The 24155-nt window shown below is 34.9% G+C and overlaps 1 protein-coding gene across 1 annotated transcript in view; it reads left to right on the top strand.

Annotated features, from left to right (window-relative positions):
• Positions 1-4674: 4674 nt before the first annotated feature.
• The window catches only part of Elk (Eag-like K[+] channel), a 322370-nt gene continuing 302889 nt past the window's right edge, over positions 4675-24155 (top strand). The window contains exon 1 of the mRNA XM_074172321.1: positions 4675-4773. Within this exon, the coding sequence (XP_074028422.1) occupies positions 4698-4773 (76 nt within the window). The 5' untranslated portion in view covers positions 4675-4697. The remainder of the gene's footprint in view (positions 4774-24155) is intronic.

The following is a 24155-nucleotide window of genomic DNA, read 5'->3' as shown; positions in this document are numbered from 1 at the left end:
AACCCAAAGAAAATCAGAGCTGTTCAAAATTTTCCAATCCCAAAAACACAACGAGAAATAAAGTCATTCCTAGGACTATTGGGATACTATCGAAAATTTATAAACAACTTCGCAAAACTAACAAAACCTCTCACAAGTTGTCTTAAAAAGAACGCAAAAGTTGAACACACTAAAGAATTTATCGAATGTTTCAATACTTGTAAATCGGTATTGACTTCAGAACCGGTTCTCGCATACCCCGATTTTGAAAAACCCTTTGAAGTCACAACTGATGCTTCAAATTACGCCCTTGGAGCCATTTTGTCACAAAATGGACACCCAATTTGTTACGCTTCTCGAACACTTGACCCACCTGAAATTAATTACTCAACTATCGAAAAAGAACTTCTTTCGATTGTATGGAGCTGCAAATATTTCAGACCATACCTTTTCGGCAGAAAGTTTACAATTTATTCAGACCACAAACCCCTTCAGTGGCTTTTCTCACTAAAGGAACCTAATTCAAGACTTGTGCGATGGCGTTTGAAATTAGAGGAATTCGACTATGTTGTAAAATATAAGAAAGGAAAATGCAACCAAGCAGCGGATGCTCTTTCCAGAAATCCTCATACAAATGACTTCAATGCTATCGAAACACTTTCAGTTCAAAATAATCCTGGAGACATAAACGAACTTATCGACATCTATTTGAATAACGATAATATTCCAGTTTTAGACAACGACGTTCTCAATGAAGTCCTGGAACCGCAAGAACCGAAAAAACAAATTAACATATTATCTGATATTCAAATTGTTCCCCCAAAATTAAATGAAATCGAAAAAACATCGGATTCACAAACCGTTCACACTTCTCTCGAAGACCCTGTCTTTCAAATTCCCATTTCAGAAAGACCAGTTAATACATATAAAAATCAAATAATTGTAGCTATTGGTGACATAGAAAAACTTAAATGTAGAATAGAAAAGGTATTCGAGAATTTGCGATCTTATATTACCATACCCTCTAAAAACCTGAGCGAGAATATTGTTAAACTTATTAAAGAATATATCGATCCAAAACAAACATTTGCCTTCCATTTTAAAAATCCAGCAGTCTCACAAATGTTCAATACAACAATCCAAAATTTACTCAAGAATTCTTCATTCAAAATTGTTCATTGTCCAACATTCTTAGAGGATGTAGAAACATCGAAAGAACAAAAAGAGAAACTTAAATGCTATCACGTTAAGAAAACATGCCATAGAGGTATAAATGAAATGAGGACATCCCTCAGTTCACGATTTTATTGGCCAAAAATGGCAGAAGACATACAAAATTATATTAATAATTGCGAAACATGCCAGAAAAATAAATACGATCGGAATCCTCCTGTAATTAAATTCAACCTAACACCTACAACTTCTAAGCCTTTTGAGCATGTTCACATAGATACATTCAAAATTTCAAACGAAACTTTTTCAACAATTATCGACACATTTTCACGATATGGTCAGGCATATCCATTAAAATCCTTAACCGGAGTTTTAGTAGTCGAAAATCTACTCAATTTTATTACCCATCACGGTTTACCACTCAAAATAACCGCTGATTCAGGCACCGAATTCAAAAATAAAGATCTAGAAAATTTTTGTAAAATTTATAACATTGAGCTGCATTACACAACTTCAAAAAACAGTAATTCTAATTCACCAGTTGAAAGATTTCATTCAACACTGATTGAGCATTATCGATGCTTAAAGGAAGAAGGAAAATCGTTCACACCTGAACAGCTGATGAAAAGAGCTGTCCTTGGCTATAATAATTCAATACATAGTGTTACCAAATTTACACCTTTCGAAGTAATTAAAGGTCATATTAATAACACAGACCCATTTGATTTAAATGATCGTATAATTGTTTCCGATTACGTTCAAAAACACAAAGAAAATGTCAAAAAACTGTATCAATCTATTCAAAATTCCAACCAAATTACTAAAGAAAAAGTCATTGAAAACAGAAATACCCAACGAAATGAACCCCCAGAGTTTGCAAATCAACAAGTTGCGTATATTAGAACAAAGGCGCGAAATAAAGATCGACCGAAATTTAAGAAAACTGAAATTATTGAAGAGACCGATATAAAACTTAATACAAATAAAGGCACCTACCACAAAACAATAGCCAGAAAACCAAAAATTTCAAAAAAACTTTTGTTACAGGGAGTAAAAGAACATGAAGATACACGTGTTGATACCGCTATACCTTCTACTTCACGTGCTCCGAGTCCAAAGTGACGATATTCAAATAACCCCTATAACCAACCCATCCTTCCCATACAGCTGGGAAATGCAAGAATTATATACAGCAAACATACATTTTTATATTACATAGAACTTAGCTCTATAATAAAACAATTAAACAAACTAGACGACTACTTCCAAATAATCAAAAATAATTTTGATAAGGGAACAATTAATAACCCAATTTCCTATCATGGATTAGCATACAGCCTGCTAGTCAGAACCGAGTATCTTATTGAAATGACAAAAAGGAAATTAGAAAACCTCCACCCCATATCCGTATTAAAAGAGGTATGATAAATGTTATTGGAAAAATCGAAAATTGGTTATTCGGTACTCTTGATGCTGATGATGGTAAACGATACGACGAAAGTATCGCTATATTAGAACGTAACCAAGAAAATATGATTAATGAGGTAAACATGCAAATCTCTCTCTCCAAAAAATTAATCAATCACTATAATAAAACTATCCAAATTTTGAATTCAAATCAAGAAAAATTAGAAAACAGTCTAAAAACATTTCAAGTTGCAGTTCAAAAAACCATTGGCGACCTGACGAATTACATTAGTTTTCAAGGAATTGTCTCACAAATAACCCTTGACTGTCAAAATATGATTACTTTTATCGATAATCTAGAAGATGCTATCACATTTGCAAAGTTAAATACCTTACACAATTCAATAATACCTAGTTCTGAACTGAAAGAAATAATAAATTATTTAAGCAACATCTACTCTGATTCAAAAATCCCGAAATTTGAAAGTATGTTGACATATTATCAATTTTTCGGTGCACAAGTAACTTTTTCGAATGACAGAATAATTTTCGCAATACACGTTCCTATTGTCGGAAACGAAGTTCTTACATTTTTCTACCTTTATCCTATCATCCAAAATCACAGTATTTTTATCCCAAAATACCCATATTTGGCACGAGCAAGCCACAATATCCAGTTCGAAGACAGTCCATGCCCAGTATTAGAGAAAACGTATTATTGTCCAGAAGATTACTTTTCCGAAGACCAATGCACATCCCACCTGATCGAAGGCAAAGTCGCCGATAATTGTCAGCCTCTTCCAATCAATGTGGCAGAGTCGATTATCGAACAAATCACTCAAGAAGAAATCCTGGTAATTCCGATTCAGAGCGAAAGAATATTTTCCAAGTGTAAAACCGATCAATATTTGGAAATAAAAGCGCCCACCCTAGTCAAGATCCCGAAAAATTGCCAAATTGAAGTGAGAAACAAAATTTTCACCAACAACGTGAAAATAGGAACAGGCAAGCCACTGATCTTACCTAAAATTGAAATGAAAAATATCGAGAAGTCAACAATATATGAAACACAAAATTTCTCGAGACTAAATTTTGAAGAACTCTACGAAATCAACAATATAGTGGACCGATTGAAACCAATCCACAAATTTAACAACTCCGAAAATAACACTACCATTTTTGGCGTTTTTGCAGGAGTTACTATCACAATAATTGTCCTGATATTGGCAGCTTTTAAGAAAAATTGGATTAAAACCCGTATACTGGGATGTTGTTGCTTCAAAACACCCCAAAAAGAAGAAAATTCCAATGACGAAGATATGGTTCCAAGCCGCCAAAATAATTCCATTATTTTTTCGGCCTAAGGAGGGAGGATTTACGTGGTCATAGTTCCCACGACACGGCCATTCACACAGAGATTCAGCTGAGTAAGAGATATTCCAGGAATCCCTTATCTCGACATGCAGTTAGCATCCAGTTAACATTATATTAATAATCATTCTGTTTGTAGCTCTCGTAAGAGACAGTCGTCTCTAGTTTGTAAAATAAATTCTTTTTAAAAAGTTATTTTCTCGTTCCAATCATTTAATTCCCGTTCCCGAAGTTGGCATTACAAAAATTAATTTTCTGCAGCGGTTGCATAAATTTCCTGATCTTATCATGACAGCATTACTGTTAACTAAACTTTTTTGTTACAGTTTTGAATGATGTATAACAAAGCCATTAATAAAAATGTAGAGGGTAGTTGATATGAGAAATGAAGTGATTTTTGTAATAATTCCATATGACATAAGTGTCAAAATTTCATTCGATTTCAATTCATCCTATATTCATAAATGTTGTTATCGATTGAAATATTGAATTGGATAATTGAGATTCATTTTCCAAATAAATATTGTATGAAATGGTTAAGACAGTTGAAATTTGACAGTGACATCGGGGTAGAGCATTTTTTCAGGAAAATTGGTGTTTATGTTTTGTTTGTTTTTTTATGTTAGATTAAACTGTATATTTGTCAATTTTCAACATTTCATAATCATATCAATAGAAGTTCTTTGAGTATGATTGAAAAATGACATTGTAATATAATTATTGTTTTTATTATTTACAGAATCATACTCAAGAAAATCCCGAAAGTCATGCCGGTTAGAAGAGGACTTTTGGCACCTCAAAACACTTTCCTTGATACCATCGCAACACGGTTTGATGGAACACGTGAGTAAAACTTTCTAAATTTCTCTAATACAAGTATCTATATCTCTGGAAATGAAATAATCCATGCAATCTCTATTATTGCATTCATCGCTTCTGTCAATGAATTAACCTTAAATAATCTCTCCAAACAGGACCTGTACAATAATTTTACCAGTGAATTTCGAAGATTGGTCTATATTTTGTTAACGAAAAATATTATTTCGATGGTAAACAAAGATTTTGACTTTCTTACATCTTTATACGAAAACATGTGGGAATATTTTGAGAAAGGAAGAAAGTCGAAATTGTAGCAATCCACAGGATTGCTACATAATATAGGAGTAGTATATGAAAGGGGTGAAATTTCACTAACATGGAACACTGACATCGTCAATGACGGACATCCTATATTTTGGAATGAGACACTTGCCATATTTCCTCTTCAGCACCAATCTGGATAAAATTACGTCGTACGCAAAGAAACAATTGATAATTTCCAAAATTCTTAATCCATTGCAATTCCTGATTTTGGTTTGTCTTTAGGAAGACTACAAAATTTCAATCTTACCATATCGTATACAGATTGATTCAGAAAAGAAAAAATATGAGTAGTGCATTTATCTTCGTGGTAACGTGTATTCACTACCAAAGTTACAAAAAATGCTCTTGTAACACATAACACTCATTGATGTAACCGCTGCAGTCCGCTCACCTCAATTTTATCTCATAGATTCTGGAATCTTCAATCAACATATTTGTACTGAAATTATTTGACACAAATTAAAAATGATGGAGGATATGGGTTTTAGTTTGATAATCAACGAAATGTGCATGAATAGGGTAAATGAGGATTCAGTTTCGAGAACCAACATTTTTTTGTCTTTTTACCTAGCCACTAGTGAATGAAAAATGGGAAGTAGATGAAGAAATTTGAAAATTCAATGAAAAAACTCATAAAAATTAACAATCGGTAGAATGATGACCATCAATTCCGAAACAATAGTTTCTTCTGTTGAACGACAGACAGTCATCCAATCAGTAAACTTGCTGTAACCTAAGTAATAGACTGCCTTCCCTGAAAGCGAAAATCATGAGCGCCTAACTGAAGGCAGTTATCCACAGAGGGCGATTGTGGATACCAACAATTTGAAAATCGACCCTTGATTTGAAATCTAATTATATATAATTTTTTCTTTTTCTCCCACATCATTCGCTATTAACTTTTCATTTTCATTCCCCAGTTTAACGGTGGTGTGGTGGCCACTTGGGTTGGCGTGAGTGGTTGATTATACTCATTCAATCGACCTCTATGTAAAACAGTGGTTCAAGTCCTACGATCGGACGATCCATTTTCGCTGCTCGTAATAACTTGTTCATCCTCAGCACGCATAAGTTTCGATTTTGGATTTGCATGCATTATTCACGTAGTTTCATTCAACTGGATTGTTTATTTCTTTGTTTATAAATTTGCCCGTCGTCTCTATGGCAATCCATTCTAAAAATGGCCAATGACGCGCGCGCACATCGAGGCCCGAAAAGGATAATTGGCGTGAAGTTATCCACAGATATCTGGCCACATATGCCGACGTAGAGGAAAATAAAAATCTGTGGTTGGGATACAAAATTATTAGCATCCGTACTAATATATGTGGCTGGAAATACCTATTCACTATAGGTTGAACGTGAAGTTATTAAGACTATTTGGTGTTTAATATTTTTATAGAGTCTTGAGTAGATTGAGGCATTGATAATCCTTTTCTCATCAACAATACAGATTTAGGGAAAAATAAAATTAAGAATATTAGACTTACTTTCCAATACCCCATATAGAAATGATATCCAATGATGTGCGTCCATCAAAATCACACAACTTCCATGGTTTCTTGAGAAGATTAACTTGGTGATAACAGTTTTCTTGTCATCTGAACAGATTTCGAAAAAGAAATTGTTGAAACAATCAGACTCATTTTTTGAGATTCCTTGTATTCATGAAAATCACACAACTCTTAAAGAATCTTGAATAGATCAACACAGTGAAAACCGTTTTCTTGTTACCCATACAGATTTCGAGAATAAAATTGTTGAAACAATCAGACTAACTTTTTAAACCCCTTGTAGAATTGAAACCAGATGATGTGCGTGCATAATAATCGCATAACTCTTATGGAATCTTGGGTAGATTGACGTAGTGATAACAATTTTCTTGTCACCCGAACAGATTTCGAAAACAAAAATGTTGAAACAATCAGACTCATGTTTTGAAATTCCTTGTGGAATTGGAACCAGAAGATGTGCGTTCATGAAAATCACACAACTCTTATAAAATCTTGGGTAGACCGATATAGTGAAAACCGTTTTCTTGTCACCCATACAGTTTTCCAGGAAAAAATATTGAAACAATCAGACTCACTTTGTAAAACACCTTGTAGAATTGGAACTAGAAGATGTGCGTTCATGAAAATCACACAACTGTTATAGAATCTTGGGTAGATCGATATAGTGTGAACCGTTTTCTTGTCACCCATACAGATTTTGAGAAAAACATTTTTGCAATAATCAGACTCACTTTTTAAACACCTTGTAGAATTGGAAATAGAAGATGTGCGTTCATGAAAATCACACAACTCTTATAAAATCTTGGGTAGATCGATATTGTGAGAACTGTTTTCTTGTTACCCATACAGATATCGATAAAAAATTGTTGCAACAAACAGACTCATTTTTTGAGATTCCTTGTAGAATTGGAACCAGAAGATGTGCGTTCATGAAAATTACATAACTGTTATAGAATCTTGGGTAGATTGATATAGCGAAAACAGTTTTCTTGTCACCCATACAGATTTCGAGAAAAAAATTGTTGCAACAAATTTGTATGGGTGACAAGAAAACGATTTTCACTATATAGATCTTCCCAATATTCTATAACAGTTGTGTAATTTTCATGAACGCACATCATATGGTTCCAATTCTACAAGGTGTTTTAAAAAGTGAGTCTGATTGTATCAGTATTTTTTCCTGGAAATCTGTATGGGTGACAAGAAAACGGTTTACACTTTATCGATCTACTCAAGATTCTTCAACAGCTGTGTTAGTTTTATGAACGCACATCTTCTGGTTCCAATTCTACAATGTGTTTTAAAAAGTAAGTCTGATTGTTGCAACAATTTTTTTCTCGAAATCTGTATGGGTGACAAGAAAACGGTTTCCACCAGGTCGATATACCCAAGATTCTATAAGAGTTGTGTCATTTTCATGAACGCACATCTTCTATTTCCAATTCTACAAGGTGTTTTAAACAGTGGGTCTGATTATTCCAACAATTTTTTTCTCGAAACCTGTATGGGTGACAAGAAAACTGTTTCTACTATATTAATCCACCCAAGATTCTATAACAGTTTTGTGATTTTCATGAACGCACATCTCCTGGTTCCAATTCTACAAGGAATCTCAAAAAATGAGTCTGATTGTTTCATAATTTTTTTATCAAAATCTGTATGGGTGACAAGAAAACAGTTTTCACTATATCGATCTACCTAAGATTCTATAACAGTTGTGTGATTTTCATGAACGCACATTTTCTAGTTCCAATTCTTCAAGGTGTTTTAAAAAGTGAGTCTGGTTGTTTCAATATTGTTTCCTGGAAATCTGTATGGGTGACAAAAAAACGGTTTTCACTATATCGATTTACCCAAGATTCTATAACAGTTATGTAATTTTCATGACCGCACATCTTCTGATTCCAATTCTACAAGGAATCTCTAAAAATGAGTCTGTATGTTGCAACAATTTTTTTATCGAAATCTGTATGGGTGACAAGAAAACGGGTTCCACTAGGTCGATATACCCAAGATTCTATTAGAGTTGTGTCATTTTCATGAACGCACACCTTTTATTTCCAATTCTACAAGGTGTTTCAAAAAGTGAGTTTGATTATTCCAACAATTTTTTCTCGAAATCTGTATGGGTGACAAGAAAACGGTTTCCACTAGGTCGATATACCCAAGATTCTATTAGAGTTGTGTCATTTTCATGAACGCACACCTTCTATTTCCAATTCTACAAGGTGTTTCAAAAAGTGAGTTTGATTATTCCAACAATTTTTTCTCGAAATCTGTATGGGTGACAAGAAAACGGTTTCCACTATGTCGATCTACCCAAGATTTTATCAGAGTTTTATAATTTTCATGAACGCACATCTCCTGGTTCCAATTCTACAAGGAATCTCAAAAAATGAGTCTGATTGTTTCATAATTTTTTTTATCAAAATCTGTATGGGTGACAAGAAAACAGTATTCACTATATCGATCTACCTAAGATTCTATAACAGTTGTATAATTTTCATGAACGCACATCTTCTAGTTCCAATTCTATAAGGTGTTTTAAAAAGTGAGTCTGGTTGTTTCAATATTTTTTCCTGGAAATCTGTATGGGTGACAAAAAAACAGATTTCACTATATCGATCTACCCAAGATTCTATAACAGTTATTCAATTTTCATGTACGCATATCATATGGTTCCAATTCTACAAGGTGCTTTAAAAATGAGTCTGATTATTGCAACAATTTTTTTCTCAAAATCTGTATGGGTGACAAGAAAATGGTTTCCACTAGGTCGATATACCCAAGATTCTATTAGAGTTGTGTCATTTCCATGAGCGCACATCTTTTATTTCCAATTCTACAAGGTGTTTTACAAAGTGAGTCTGATTATTGCAACAATTTTTTTCTCGAAATCTGTATGGGTGACAAGAAAACGGTTTTCACTATATCGATCTACCCAAAATTCTTCAACCGTTTTGTAATTTTCATGAACGCACATCTTCTAGTTCCAATTCTACAAGGTGTCTTAAAAAGTGAGTCTGATTGTGTCAATATTTTTTCCTGGAAATCTGTATGGGTGATAAAAAAACGGTTTTCACTTTATCGATCTACCCAAGTTTCTATAACAGTTATGTTATTTCCATGAACGCACATCTTCTGGTTCCAATTCTACAAGGAATCTCAAAAAATGAGTCTGTTTGTTTCAACAATTTTTTTATCGAAATCTGTATGGGTGACAAGAAAACAGTTCTCACTATATCGATCTACCTAAGATTCTATAACAGTTGTGTGATTTTCATGAACGCACATCTTCTAGTTCCAATTCTACAAGGTGTTTTAAAAAGTGAGTCTGATTGTTTCAATATTTTTTCCTGGAAATCTGTATGGGTGACAAGAAAACGGTTTTCACTGTGTTCATGTATCCATGATTCTATGAGAGTTGTGTGATTTTCATGAACGCACATCTTCTGGTTCCAATTCTACAAAGAATCTCAAAAAATGAGTCTGATTGTTTCAACATTTTTGTTTTCCGAAATGTGTTCGGCTGACAAGAAAATTGTTATCACTACGTCAATCTACCCAAGATTCCATAAGACTTATGCGATGTTTATGCACGCACATCAGCTGGTTTCAATTCTACAAGGGGTTTAAAAAGTTAGTCTGATCGTTTCAACAATTTTATTCTCTCGAAATCTGTATGGGTAACAAGAAAACGGTTTTCACTGTGTTGATCTATTCAAGATTCTATAAGAGTTGTGTGATTTTCATGAATACGAAGAATCTCAAAAAATGAGTCTGATTGTTTCAACAATTTCTTTTTTGAAATCTGTTTATATGACAAGAAAACTGTTATCACCAAGTTAATCTTCTCAAGAAACTATGGAAGTTGTGTGATTTTGATGGACGCACATCATCGGATATCATTTTTCCATGGGGTATTGGAAAGTAAGTCTAATATTTTCAATTTTATTTTTCCCTAAATATGTATTGTTGATGAGAAAAGGATTATCAACGCCTCAATCTACTCAATACTATAAAAATATTAAACACCAAATAGTCTTAATAATTTCACGTTCAACCTATAGTGAACAGGTATTTCCAGCCACATATATTAGTACGGGTGCTAATAATTTTGTATCCCAACCACAGATTTTTATTTTCCTCTACGTCGGCATGTGTGGACAGAAATCTGTGGATAACTTCACGCCAATAAGAGGATAAGCAGATAACCTGACTTGGTCATGCCGGTACCTACAAAGCATTTTTCGCGAAGAAAAGGAAATAAAAATTATCAGCTATAGTGCACTATTAACTCGAATCTTCATATTACTATAGACGGAAAAGGCGACTGCGATTAGCAATCCAAATAATTATCGAAGTAACGATTTCCAGCCATCCTGCTGACGAGTATCAAGGTTGGCCGCATTTTTACCTCGGGATTGTCATTTCGATTCATACTCACAATGAACCAAAACACTCATCAAATACAGCCCATTTTGGCATATTATTATAATGAACGAGACATTTCTTTTTCCTTCGAGCTGCATTTTTTTAATTGAATTTTTTCCACATTTGATTAAATTTCGTAGAATACCGATCGTGCACCTAGTTTGCGTCTTTTGGCAATTCGCCGATGACAATCATCTCAAGAAGTGGAAATCACAGAAGAGTTTTAATTTCGCTTACAATGTGTTTTTGTTATTTTTTGTTCATACAGTACGTTTCTAATTGCCGTTACATGATAATTCTATGCTTAAATACCTTTTTCTCGATAACATTCGTACGTGCTCTGTGTTTAATAAAACCAATGTTCTATTTTTCCGTTAACCTACGAATGGCAATCTTCAAAACTTATATGAACTATGAAATAACGAGGTCTTACCTTCCAACGTGTGATTCCTCGGTTTGATCCTTATTTAATTGCCTGATTTTTTTCTCAAGAATCAAACCATTCATTAACTTCAGTATATTCTTTGCTCTTTGCTCACCTGGCTTTCTCTCTTCTTTTTTTATCAAATTTGTAATCTCTCTCATGAATCGAAACTGTTACTCAATCTCAGATTCAACTGAAATAAATAAAATACTCCAAATATACCCTCTCACCTGTAGGTGCACTGTAGGTGCATTACAACTCTCATTTGAATTTATATAATAATACGTCGGTTGATAAGAAACCCGAGAGCCTTATGGCTCAAAGACTGATCGGAAGGAATTGAATGTTGCTATTCAAATCCTTCTTTAGATACAAACATATCTCCAACATTGCAAGTGATTTTAAAAATCAACATTTTGCCATCCTCAATCTTTTGGCAAATACTAATGATCCTGATATGGATGAACAACATAAAATTCTGAAAACTTTAATGGAATTTTTTTTATAAACCTCAAATTATTTGATGATTGAAGATGTTGATGTTGAAGATAGCTGATCTAGTGAATATTTCATCGGATACTCCCTATTATTATACTTTTGAGAGGGAGTGGAAATGAAGTGAAATATAGTGAAATGGGGAAAAACACCTTTCCCGTTGCCTCTCATGTGAACATACAACTTTGTAGGTACGTGTGGCATATACCCGATGAAAGAACAACAACTAACTCAGCTAATGCCGCGCAGAAGGCTGAAGTAAAACCATTAGACATTGTCTGCAGGTGGCGCAGTGAACATCCCACTGAATCAACTGCAGATAGAGTTTATGACTAGTTGATTTTGTTTGTTTGGGACACTCAGAACGGTTGATTCTTTCTGAAATGACCTGTCCGATACTGACGAGCTGCAAGTACCCGAAATGGGTCTATCAGTGATCGTCTCGAACTAAGGAAATTGATTTCTGCTATGCATATGTAGTATATTGATTTAGTGGACCACTCGGTACTTCAGTTTATATTTGAGGACGTCAGTTTTTTAGAGGAAAAAAACAGTAGGTATCAGGGCAGTATGTATGTAGTCGTTCAACAATAAACACCTATAATAAAATCACGAGTGATTTTAATTATTGGTATCAAGTCCTGATACATTACAAGGGGCGACGAGGATTTTCAAGGAATTAGTGTGTGTAAATTTCAAATTTAAATTTCACGAACTGGAACCACGTCCGAAATTCAAAATGGCAGTGTCAGAATACATAGGTCATTTACGAGAATTCGATCCATCGGTAGCCGACTGGTCAATTTTCAAGAGGAGAATCAAAAATTATTTTGTGACAAACAATATCAACGACGATAAACGTAAAGGTGCGATTCTTCTTAACGTGCTGAGTGAGGACGCTTATAAATTGATTCATAATTTAGGCATGCCGGCTGAACCAGAAACTAAAAAGTATTCAGAATTGATTGATTCCTTTATTGGACGAACATTTCAAACCAAGTTTATCAGTGTTTGCGGCACGGTACAAATTTTACCATTCGCAAAAACTAATCAATGAATCGCTTAGAGAATAGTCAGCCCGGTTAAGAAATTTGGCGACATTGTGCGATTTTGAAAATGATCAGTTAGAATTAGTGCTGCGTGATAAATTCATTATGGGGTATGATAAAGGCCCAGTACAATATCACCTTTTTGAATAAAAGAAAACGGCAACATTTAAAAGTGTGATTGAAGTGGCTATAGCGAAAGCGACGGCGCATCCATCTTTAAATTCTGGAAATTTTAAACCTGTAATAAAGAAGGAATCAGATATTCATTATGCGCAGATCAAACTCAGAGAAGATAGGGGAAGGCAAAGACAAATAGCAGCGGGGATACATCCGTCATTTTCAGGACTAGTGCGCAACCGCAGCGGGAACCAGAGTTTATTATGGCTATTAAAAATGCTCCGAAACCAGAAAATATTACTCAGTTGAAATCATGCTTAGGTCTTATAAATTATTATGGTAAAGTTTTGCCGAATTTATCGACTATATTGCATCCATTATATGACTTACTTAAATCTGACACAGATTGGTGTTGGTCCACTGAATGTGATGACGTTTTTAATTCTATAAAATCGATGTTGATTTCCTCCCCCGTCTCAATTCATTATAATGCAAAACTACCTTTGAAACTTCCAACAGATGCTTCTAGTTATGGAGTTGGGGCAATATTAACTCATATTATGCCGGATGGCACTCATAAACCTGTTTCGTATGCATCGCGTACTTTATCGACTGCAGAAAAAAAAATTCTCAAATTGAAAAGGAAGCTCTGGCCATTATTTTTGGATTAGAAATTTTAATCAATATCTTTATGTCAGGGAATTTTTATTAGAAGTAGATCACAAACCACTTCTTGCCATTTTTCACCCGCAAAAGGGTATTCCACAATTTTCTGCAAATCGTTTACGGCGCTGGGCGGTTATATTATCAAATTATAATCATAGAATTACATTCGTACGATCAGAAGATAACTTGGCCGATAGTTTATCACGGTTACCTCAACCCAGTAGTGAAACTAAAAATAATAGTGAAATTGAAGAAGTTGATTTCATCAAGTTTTTCACAAATAATGATTATTTTCCTATTGATTTCAAACGAGTAAAAAAAGAAACAGAAAGTGATGATTTGTTACTGAACATTTTAAAATATGTAAAGTCCGGTTGGCCTGGGAAAATTAAAAATGAATATAAATATTTGTATAGATTTCGAAATGAACTAAGTATTGAAGAGGGTTGTTTACTTTGGAATAACCGGTTAATCATTCCTTCGAAACTAAGATCATCAGTTTTAAAAGAACTTCATTTATCACACATGGGTGTAGTCAAAATGAAAAGTTTAGCAAGATCTTTTTTCTGGTGGCCGGGACTTGATAAAAATATAGAAGATATATGTAAGAATTGTGAGAATTGTTTATTGAACAAGAAAACCCCAAATAAAGCGGTACTTACGAAATGGCCTTGGCCAAATGAAACTTGGTCTCGTCTTCATATTGATTTTATGGGACCATTTTTACAAATATATTTTTTTATTATGGTGGATGCTCATTCTAAGTGGATTGGAGTTTATCCAATGGCATCGATCACTGCCAAAGCAACCATTGAAGTTCTGAGAACTACTTTTGCGCGTTTTGGACTTTCACGGAAAATTGTTTCAGATAACGCACCTACATTTTGTTCAAACGATTTTCAGATTTTTTTAAAACTAAATAATATTGAACATGTCACCTCTCCTCCTTTTCAACCATCGTCGAACGGTGCGGCCGAAAACTCGGTAAGAACAATTGAAAACGCCTTAAAAAATTATCTTGGAAAAAATAGATCAATAGATTTGAACAAAGTGTTGAATAATTTTCTTTTCGATTACCGTAACGCGGTCCACTGTACTACTGGATACAGTCCAGCGGATTTAATGTTTGGCTGTAAATTACGTACACGATTCGATATTCTTTTACCAAAAAAAAATGTAAAGAAAAGGAAGATTTGAGAAATCATGTTGCAAGAGAGTTTAGGAAACAAAAACATTATCATAAAGGTAAAATATTTATAGATCTCAAGGAAGGAGATTTAGTTATTGTGAAAAACTATAAAAATGTAAGGAATCCTACTTGGATAAAATGGGAAATAATAGAGAGATTAGAAAAATTAGTGTATTTAGTGAAAATTCCAGAACTTGGATATGTGTGGAAGAGACATTTGAATCAAATAAAAAAATATACTTTCAAGGAAGCTTCTCTACCAACGCAAGTATATAATGAGACAAGTGATTCAAACGCCGTTTCTATGCAACTTAGACAAGAAACAAGGGAGAATTTAGACAGTAAGAGTAGTTACGAGGAAGTACTAGAGACCTCCCATTCACCTCAGCGTACAATGGCCAATGTAAGACCAAGACGTGAAAAAAAACCCATAGATGGGTTAGAATATCGAAAATTGTGATTTTTTTTGTCTAGATTTTTGTCTAGTTTTTTTCTTATTTTTAGGGAGGAAGTATTGTAGTATATTGATTTAGTGGACCACTCGGTACTTCAGTTTATATTTGAGGACGTCAGTTTTTTAGAGGAAAAAAACAGTAGGTATCAGGGCAGTATGTATGTAGTCGTTCAACAATAAACACCTATAATAAAACTACGAGTGATTTTAATTATTGGTATCAAGTCTCAATACATTACAGCATACATCGGGAGTTACTTGCGATGAATCTACCAAATGGAAGACGTTGTACAGGTGTCTTTATGGTTTTACTTCAATTCTCTGCACTTCATTAGCTGGGTTGTTTCTTGTCGTCCGTCGGGTATCTGCCACACGTAACTACAAAGTCGTAGATTCGCATGAGAGGCAAGGGGTAAGGTATTTTTTACCTGAACTTGGGCATGTGATATGTACCTCTCCGAAATATGTTCATTATTTTGACTCCCACTCCGGAGTATGTGTTTGTGGAGTGGTTTCTGGACTTTTTCTGTAGGTGGCGCAGAGGATATCCTACTGAATCAACTGCAGATAGAGCATATGAATAGTTGGAGTTGATTTTGTTTGTTCGGGATACTCAGACGGTTACCTCCGTCTGCAATGACTTGCCCGGTACTGACGAGGTGTAAGTATTCCGAAACCAGTATATCGGTTTCTGCTTTTCATATTCCGGGTGATTCTTTACGGTGGCTCACTCATATAACTTTTTTATTATTGGAGAAAAACGAAATTTGGGAGTTGTGTATTATAATTCCCTTTACCTACATTTTTTTGACATATTCACTTGCTTTGCTGTACTTCCGGTTTGACCGGAAATTACCCCAACTTTGATTAAGTAACATGGGAAAACTACGATTTTGAGGCTTATGACTTCACAGTCGTTTCAAGAATTATTTCACAGTCGCAAATATTGATTTTTCCACCTAACTTAATTTTTTCAAATGGAAAGGGGGTGGCTCGTCGGCTTTTTCTGAAAGATCATCTTTTTACGAATAATTTGATGCCTCTCCGGAATATTAATCATTATTCCGACTTCCACCCCGGAGTATGCTTGTGGAGTTGTTTCATTGGTATAGATGAGGCCAGTAGCGCAGAAACACGTGTCCATGGTTTGCCATCAATTTTTTGTAAGTGCTGTATATAGAAGAGTGGTTTTTCGGGGATTCGGTCCGTTTAGAAAGTAAATGTATTTTGTGATCACTCAAATGAAATGAATAAAAACACTTTTGTCTAATTACCAATAGTTGATTTTATTTATACGACCGGTTTCGGGTTTGATCCCATTATCAAGTATAAAACTGAGATGTGAGGTTTGAAAACTCGGTTTTATCAGGAGTAAGGAAAGGTATTTGATAGACAGGTAGTTGGGTGAACCAGGATGCCAAATTTAAAATCTACCTCTGAAAATTCTAGCAGTTATTAAAGTTATAAATTCAAGAGGGGAGACCTACATAAATTGAGTTACTCATTTATGGGTATATGTTTCTGGTTTTTAATTGATTTGGTAATTTCCATGGCTTCCAACTAATTCATTTTCTCCGCTTTATAACATATGTGTAGGATTTTGAGGTGATATTCATTCATCTTGTGTTTTGATTCTTGCAGATTTTTTGTCCAAACAAACGTGTTCACGTAGCCTTATGTCAAAATTGCTACCGATTTGACCTGTATATACTGCAGAGTATTCACCACACTCTATTCTATATATATATATATATATATATATATATATATATATATATATATATATATATATATATATATAATATATATATATATATATATATATATATATATATATATACCTGATTTATTCATTCTATCCGATTTTTATTTTGCATTGAACAGGGTTCTACCTAAATTATTATCACTTATGAAAGCTTTTCCAAAAGTTCACTAGTGTAGTTGATGCTACTATAGTTGACTATATTGTTTTCTCGGTAGTTTGGGTATAATTTACTCGTAGGTGTTTTGTGAGTTTTACCTAATATAATCTTTCCTATTAGAGAAATTGGTACCTTATTGTTTACTGCAATTTGCTTGATTATTTTTATTTTAGTTCTTGGAATTTTTTTTCAGGTGAAGGGATTGCGAAAGCTCTGTGTACCATCCACCTAAACGCGGATAACTTATGTGAGAGTGGACTGAAAGAAACAAAGGGAATTGTACAGTCTGTGAACGTGTTTCTCCGGTAGATATTGGATTGAAAACCAATATTGACTCTTGAAATATTCAAATTTAAGAAGTTGAGCTTCTTGTTTTGTTCGATTTCTACTGTGAACTTGATTTTGTTATGAAGACTATTGAGTCATTCCCAAGATGAACTAAAAATAATCAAGCGAATTGCAGTAAACAATCAGGTACCAATTTCTCTAATAGAAAAGATTATATCATGTGAAACTCACGAAACACTTATGAGTAAATTATACTGAAACTGCGTGATCATGAATCACCACAAAATAAACAAGTCATCAATCACATATAATATTCGTGATGCTTTAAATCACATTTACAGGCCTGGTATGATTGTTTACATTTGCGGTAATTTCAATTTCGATTTATACTCTAATATTCACTTCAGATAATTGTGCAATGTGATGTCTTGTTTCAATTTTCGCTATTGGTGGGTTAACCTACAAGAATTACTAACGAGATAGACCAAATATTTTCAAATTGTATTGATGAGCAAATATGCTGTGTTATCGATAGTAATATTTCTGATCACCGTGCAATTCTCTTGGAGATGAAAGACTGCTTGCCTATGATTTCAGTTGGAAAATCTGCAACTAAAAGATGTTTCAGTAAGGTAAATATAAAAAACTTCGAGATCGCCTTGCAAAAAGAAACCTGGAATTATGTTTATGAATATCAGTTTGGTGATATCTCCCAAAGTGACGAATGAATTAACACGAAAATGCAAATATACTCTGGATGTAGGTTTAAACTATTCCAATAGTTACGACCTGTTTTTTAATGTGAAGAAGTCAGTTTATCAGCTTTCACAACTCTCAGAATAAAACAGATGATTTCCAGCTGATTGGTAATGACTCTATTTTGAGAAACACCCATGATGGTGTTAAATCCCTAGGCTTTCAAATGGTTGAGAAACTTTTTTGGAATGAGTACCGTGATCAAAATTGAAGTAAATAACGTATCTTTTCATTAACTTGAGAAATGCTCCCAACATAAATCCACTTATAGCTGTTCATCATGCCCAGGTTGAATCCAGGTTGCGCTATAGTTTAAGTCTGTGGGGCAACTCTTCAATAAGCAGAACTATATATATTCAACAAAAAGTTATTCCACGCTATTCTTTTGTATTCGTATTCATGCAGAAATATCTTCATTACATATGGATTTTCTCAACTCTGGTTGGAGTATATATTCATGAGTTGTCAGTTTATGTTTTTTCTAACAGGAATGACTTCATCTTCAATGGTGATATTCATAATAAAAACACTTGGCAAAAATTATACACGTTAGAGCAGGTGAGTATAAGATAACTCAAAGTGCACCAAAACGTACAGGACCTAGAATTCACAACTGTTTACCAAATGAATTGAAGTCAATATGCAGCCTTTCGTTGTTAAAAAAAATTCAAATCATTTCTGTTAGAAAGATGCTGCTGGAAGACCGGGTTCACCGACTCCTCAGGGAAGATGACGGCTTCTATGGAAGAACTGAAGGGTCATATCAAGGCCAAGAAGGCTCCGGGAGCGGACTCAATAACCAACAAGTTGTTGAAGAGACTCTCGGAGAACTGCGTTGAATTTCTACTGAACCTAATCGACAGTTCGTTGGCCCTCAGACACTTCCCTAGAAGGTGGAAGCATGCGATCATCGTCATGCTCCCAAAACAGGGCAGAACCAGCTGTTCCCGCAGAATTATCGCCCGATCAGTCTACTCTCGTTGGCGGCTAAGCTGGCTGAAAGAGTTGTACTGCAAAGACTCAACGAAGAAGTTGAGTACCGAAACCTAATGGACCTAATGGACCTAATGAACAATTCGGCTTCAGGAGAGATCACTCCACTGAATTACAGGCTCTAAGGTTGGTCGAAAACACCATCAGCGAGCTCAACACTAACAAAAAGTGCATATTGTGCTGTTAGACATTTCGAAGGCCTTCGACCGAGTATGACACGAAGGCTTTCTGCACAAGCTAAACGCGTTAGACCTACCTCGGGGCCTAATCCGGGGGATCGGGTCTTTCTTGAAAGACAGAACTTTTCAGGTCAGAGTAGAGGGCTCTCTGTCTGACAGCAGAGAGATCCTCGCTGGAGTGCCATAGGGGGCCGTGCTCTCTCCGACGCTGTATTCACTCTATACCAGCGACCTGCCTAGGTCCGAACGAGTGAAGATATCCCTGTACGCCGATGACACGGCTCTTCTCTCATCTTCCATGGGTCGGGAGCTCGGCGTCGTCTACATGCAACGTGCATTGGACGACCTCGAGCGCTGGTACCTCGATTGGAAGATCCGAGTAAACCCGGAAAAGACTCAGGCGATAACCATGGGAAGATTACTATCTTCTCCGGCCAGAAAAGTGAGAATCTCTGGAAAGGAGATTGACTGGCAAGCGCAGGTAAAGTACCTCGGCCTTCTGATAGACCGTAGGCTCACTTGGAACCCGCACATTATGTACATTAAATCTAAGATCGAGGGTCGGATAGCCAGTCTGTACCCTCTGATCAACAGAAAATCAAAGATGAGTACGAAAAACAAAATCACGATCTATAACACGATGTTCAAGCCTGTCATCATGTATGCTTCAGGCGTCTGGGGACAAGCGGCTCCGTCCAACATTTCCATTTTGGAAAAGTTACAAAATAAGTTAATTAGGATGATTGTGAATGCTCCTTGGCTCGTGCGGAATGAAGCCATCCGCAGAGATTTGCAGCTGCCTTCCATTCGGCAGTCCATCCAGTCGAGGAATGAGAGAGTTTTCGAAAAAACGGAAACTCATGAAAACCCGTGAGTTAGGGAAGCCACAGATTATGCTGTAGACGACCCCTCCCGATATAGAAGGCCCGACAGTCTGTCGAATGAGGCCCCCATGTCCCCCGTTAACGGATGAATAACTTTCTCATTCATCCCACCCCAGCCAGGTAGGGGTATCCCGTGAATGGCGGCACTGATGTCCAAGCACTTCATGCCGTCATCAATCAGTCATGAACCCATTGGTCCCTCTCAAGACCAACAATCAGCCAAAAAGGTAGGGAAGCTGGTCTCCAAACCTGAAAGAATTCAAGATGACATTCTGGCACATTTTGTCTTCAATCGAGGACCGCCTGCCGGTACTGACGATGTTCAATAGGCTGAAATAGCTGTTTACCGGTGGCTCTTGAATTGGAATTAATATGGGAATGATCAGAAAGTACTCATCTATTCATATTTTGATTTTCATGGAATTGTTTTCCAGCAGCTTGACTGCATTAACCTTTCTCGATTTAATATATATATATATATATATATATATATATATATATATATATATATTATATATATATATATATATATATATATATATGCTGAACTGGTTTTTCGGGTATTTGCTCCGTGTATGTGATATTATCTCTAATTTCACCGACGTTTCGACAAAATCTCATTTGTCATTATCAAGGTGTGCTGTTACGTGTTCAGAAGTTTGTTGACCTTGCTCAACTCACTTCTTACTATAATGGTAAAATGGTATTCGTTACGTGTTCAGAGGTAGAGTAGTCCATAAACCCTCTACTACCTACTATTTAGATGTTGTTGAGTTTTACCTGAGTTCTTCTTCTTCTTAGTTGACCTCATCTCCCTGTTAAGGTATCGAATATGAAATCTGAAGTTTTCACGGATAGGAATATGCTGAACTGGTTTTTCGGGTATTTGCTCCGTGTATGTGATATTATCTCTAATTTCACCGACGTTTCGACAAAATCTCATTTGTCATTATCAAGGTGTGCTGTTACGTGTTCAGAAGTTTGTTGACCTTGCTCAACTCACTTCTTACTATAATGGTAAAATGGTATTCGTTACGTGTTCAGAGGTAGAGTAGTCCATAAACCCTCTACTACCTACTATTTAGATGTTGTTGAGTTTTACCTGAGTTCTTCTTCTTCTTAGTTGACCTCATCTCCCTGTTAAGGTATCGAATATGAAATCTGAAGTTTTCACGGATAGGAATATGCTGAACTGGTTTTTCGGGTATTTGCTCCGTGTATGTGATATTATCTCTAATTTCACCGACGTTTCGACAAAATCTCATTTGTCATTATCAAGGTGTGCTGTTACGTGTTCAGAAGTTTGTTGACCTTGCTCAACTCACTTCTTACTATAATGGTAAAATAGTATTCGTTACGTGTTCAGAGGTAGAGTAGTCCATAAACCCTCTACTACCTACTATTTAAATGTTGTTGAGTTTTACCTGAGTTCACGTAACACGTAACACGTAACAGCACACCTTGATAATGACAAATGAGATTTTGTCGAAACGTCGGTGAAATTAGAGATAATATCACATACACGGAGCAAATACCCGAAAAACCAGTTCAGCATATTCCTATCCGTGAAAACTTCAGATTTCATATTCGATACCTTAACGGGGAGATGAGGTCAACTAAGAAGAAGAAGAACACGGTGGCATCGGTAACTCACAATAATTAGAAGTGAGAGTATCAAAAACCGAAAATTATTCGAATATTTTTCGTTTCAATATCGTAGCTCACGGGGTTCAAGAGAAGCCATCTTGTGCCAGAGTTAACCGTTGCAGCGAAGCAAACAGAAAGAGGACTATGTATACCGGAACCGATAATAGAGCAGGAGCGGCTGCAGTGCCCAAGATAACAATGTTTGCGAATGTTTTGCCTCCCAGTAAATTTACCTTTACCAAACTACAGGAATGGCCACAATGAAAAAAGAGGTTTGAGCGTTTTATGTCAGTGAGTGGTTTTGGCAAGAAATCTGATGAAGAGAAAATAGATATTCTAGCCTACTTCATGGGTGGCGAGGCAGAGGAAATACTCATCCAATTTCAATTAGCATTTCATATCCCAACGAAATATTTTATTTGAAAGATATAGATTTAATGCAAGGTCAATCTTGATTTTTTCGATGTCTATTTGTTGAAAGTTACTCAAAATTTTTTTTTCATTTTTTACTGTTACTGTTTGAGACATTGTTATAAACAAATACTCTGTTTATGAGTAAATCTGATTTTTTTATACTTATTGATGAAAATTATGATTTTTAAAGAAATATCAGTTTGAAAAAAATGTATCTGTTGCTAAAAATGCATACATTTATCAAAAATCGGTTTTTTTAACCACAAATTAAAATATAGGAACCAGTCCTTTCTAAAAATAATAAAATTTATTGTTCTTCAAGATTAAAAAAATCGTTTTTCATTCTTTTATTCAAAAAACAATTTGTTTTGAATGAATTATTTTTTCATTTTCTTTAAAATACTTAATCATGCAAATGAAGTAGCCATGTATTTTTTTAATTTTTTTTTATATACTTTTCAATATTTTATATGCCTTGAAACTTGTCTCTTTCATCCACCTTTTCGTTTTTAAAATCATAATAACTCTCAAAACATTACAGATACCACAATAATGCTCCAACGAATTCAGCTCATTACTCGAATTCTAGCTCTATTATTCATTTAATTATTGACTATTGTTTGACACTCTTTTCAATGCACAACTATTTTTATTTCATTTTCATCTTCCATTATTGGCTGAAACGAAAAAAGAATGTTTCATTACCTACCTATTTAATTACCAATTTCGATGTTATCATTTTAAAAACACCATATATCATTGAAACATATTGAAAATATGAGTCAGCATTCTACATAAACAAATTAAATCAGCCAACTGTCCCTATACAAGCATTAATACCGAAAAAAATGTGAAATAAGAGTATAATATTATTCAGGAAAAATTCATTTGTACCGAAACAGGTAGCGTATGGGAACTGGAAAATTGGTTTCTCGGTGAAAATTTTATGACTTGTAAAAAGTATGTCATTTGAAATATCCTGCATTGAACAATACCGAATGCCCAGGAAAGGCTCATCCTCAAAACATCAAATTTCTCACTGATCAAAAATAGTTTGTCGATGAAAATTTCAGAATATATTCTTCGAAAGTATATCTATCGAAGTGCCAAAACAGACTTGCGTACCATACGTTCCTTCGGTGCGAAAACACATAGTTCCGTATATTCGGAACTGAATTACTCAGAAAAGTCTAATTTCTCACTTATCAAAAATAGTTTGTTGATGAAAATTTCAGAATATGTTTTTCCGAAGTATATCTATCGATGTGCTCAAACAAATTTTCGTACCATACGTTCCTTCGGTGCGAAAAAAAAATAGTTCCGTATATTCGGAACTGAATTACTCAGAAAAGTCAAATTTCTCAATGTCGACGAAAATTTCAGAATATATCCTTCGAAAGTATATCTATCGACGTGCCCAAACAGATTTGCGTACCATACCTTCCTTCGGTGCGAAAAAAAAAGTTTCGTGTATTCGGAACTGAATTACTCAAAACAATCAAATTTCTCACTTATCAAAAATAGTTTGTCGATAAAAATTCCAGAATATATTCTTCGAAAGTATATCTATCGACGTGCCTAAACAGATTTGCGTACCATACGTTCCTTCGGTGCGAAAAAAAAGTTCCGTTTATTCGGAACTGAATTATTCAAAAAA

This window comes from Leptinotarsa decemlineata, unplaced genomic scaffold, assembly GCF_025532065.1.
Source record: "Leptinotarsa decemlineata unplaced genomic scaffold, Ldec_3_MD MMD2_tig00000090_RagTag_RagTag, whole genome shotgun sequence".
Lineage (NCBI taxonomy): Eukaryota > Metazoa > Arthropoda > Insecta > Coleoptera > Chrysomelidae > Leptinotarsa > Leptinotarsa decemlineata.
Note: the sequence above shows the minus strand (reverse complement) of the source record. Positions and strands in the feature narration are given on the sequence as shown.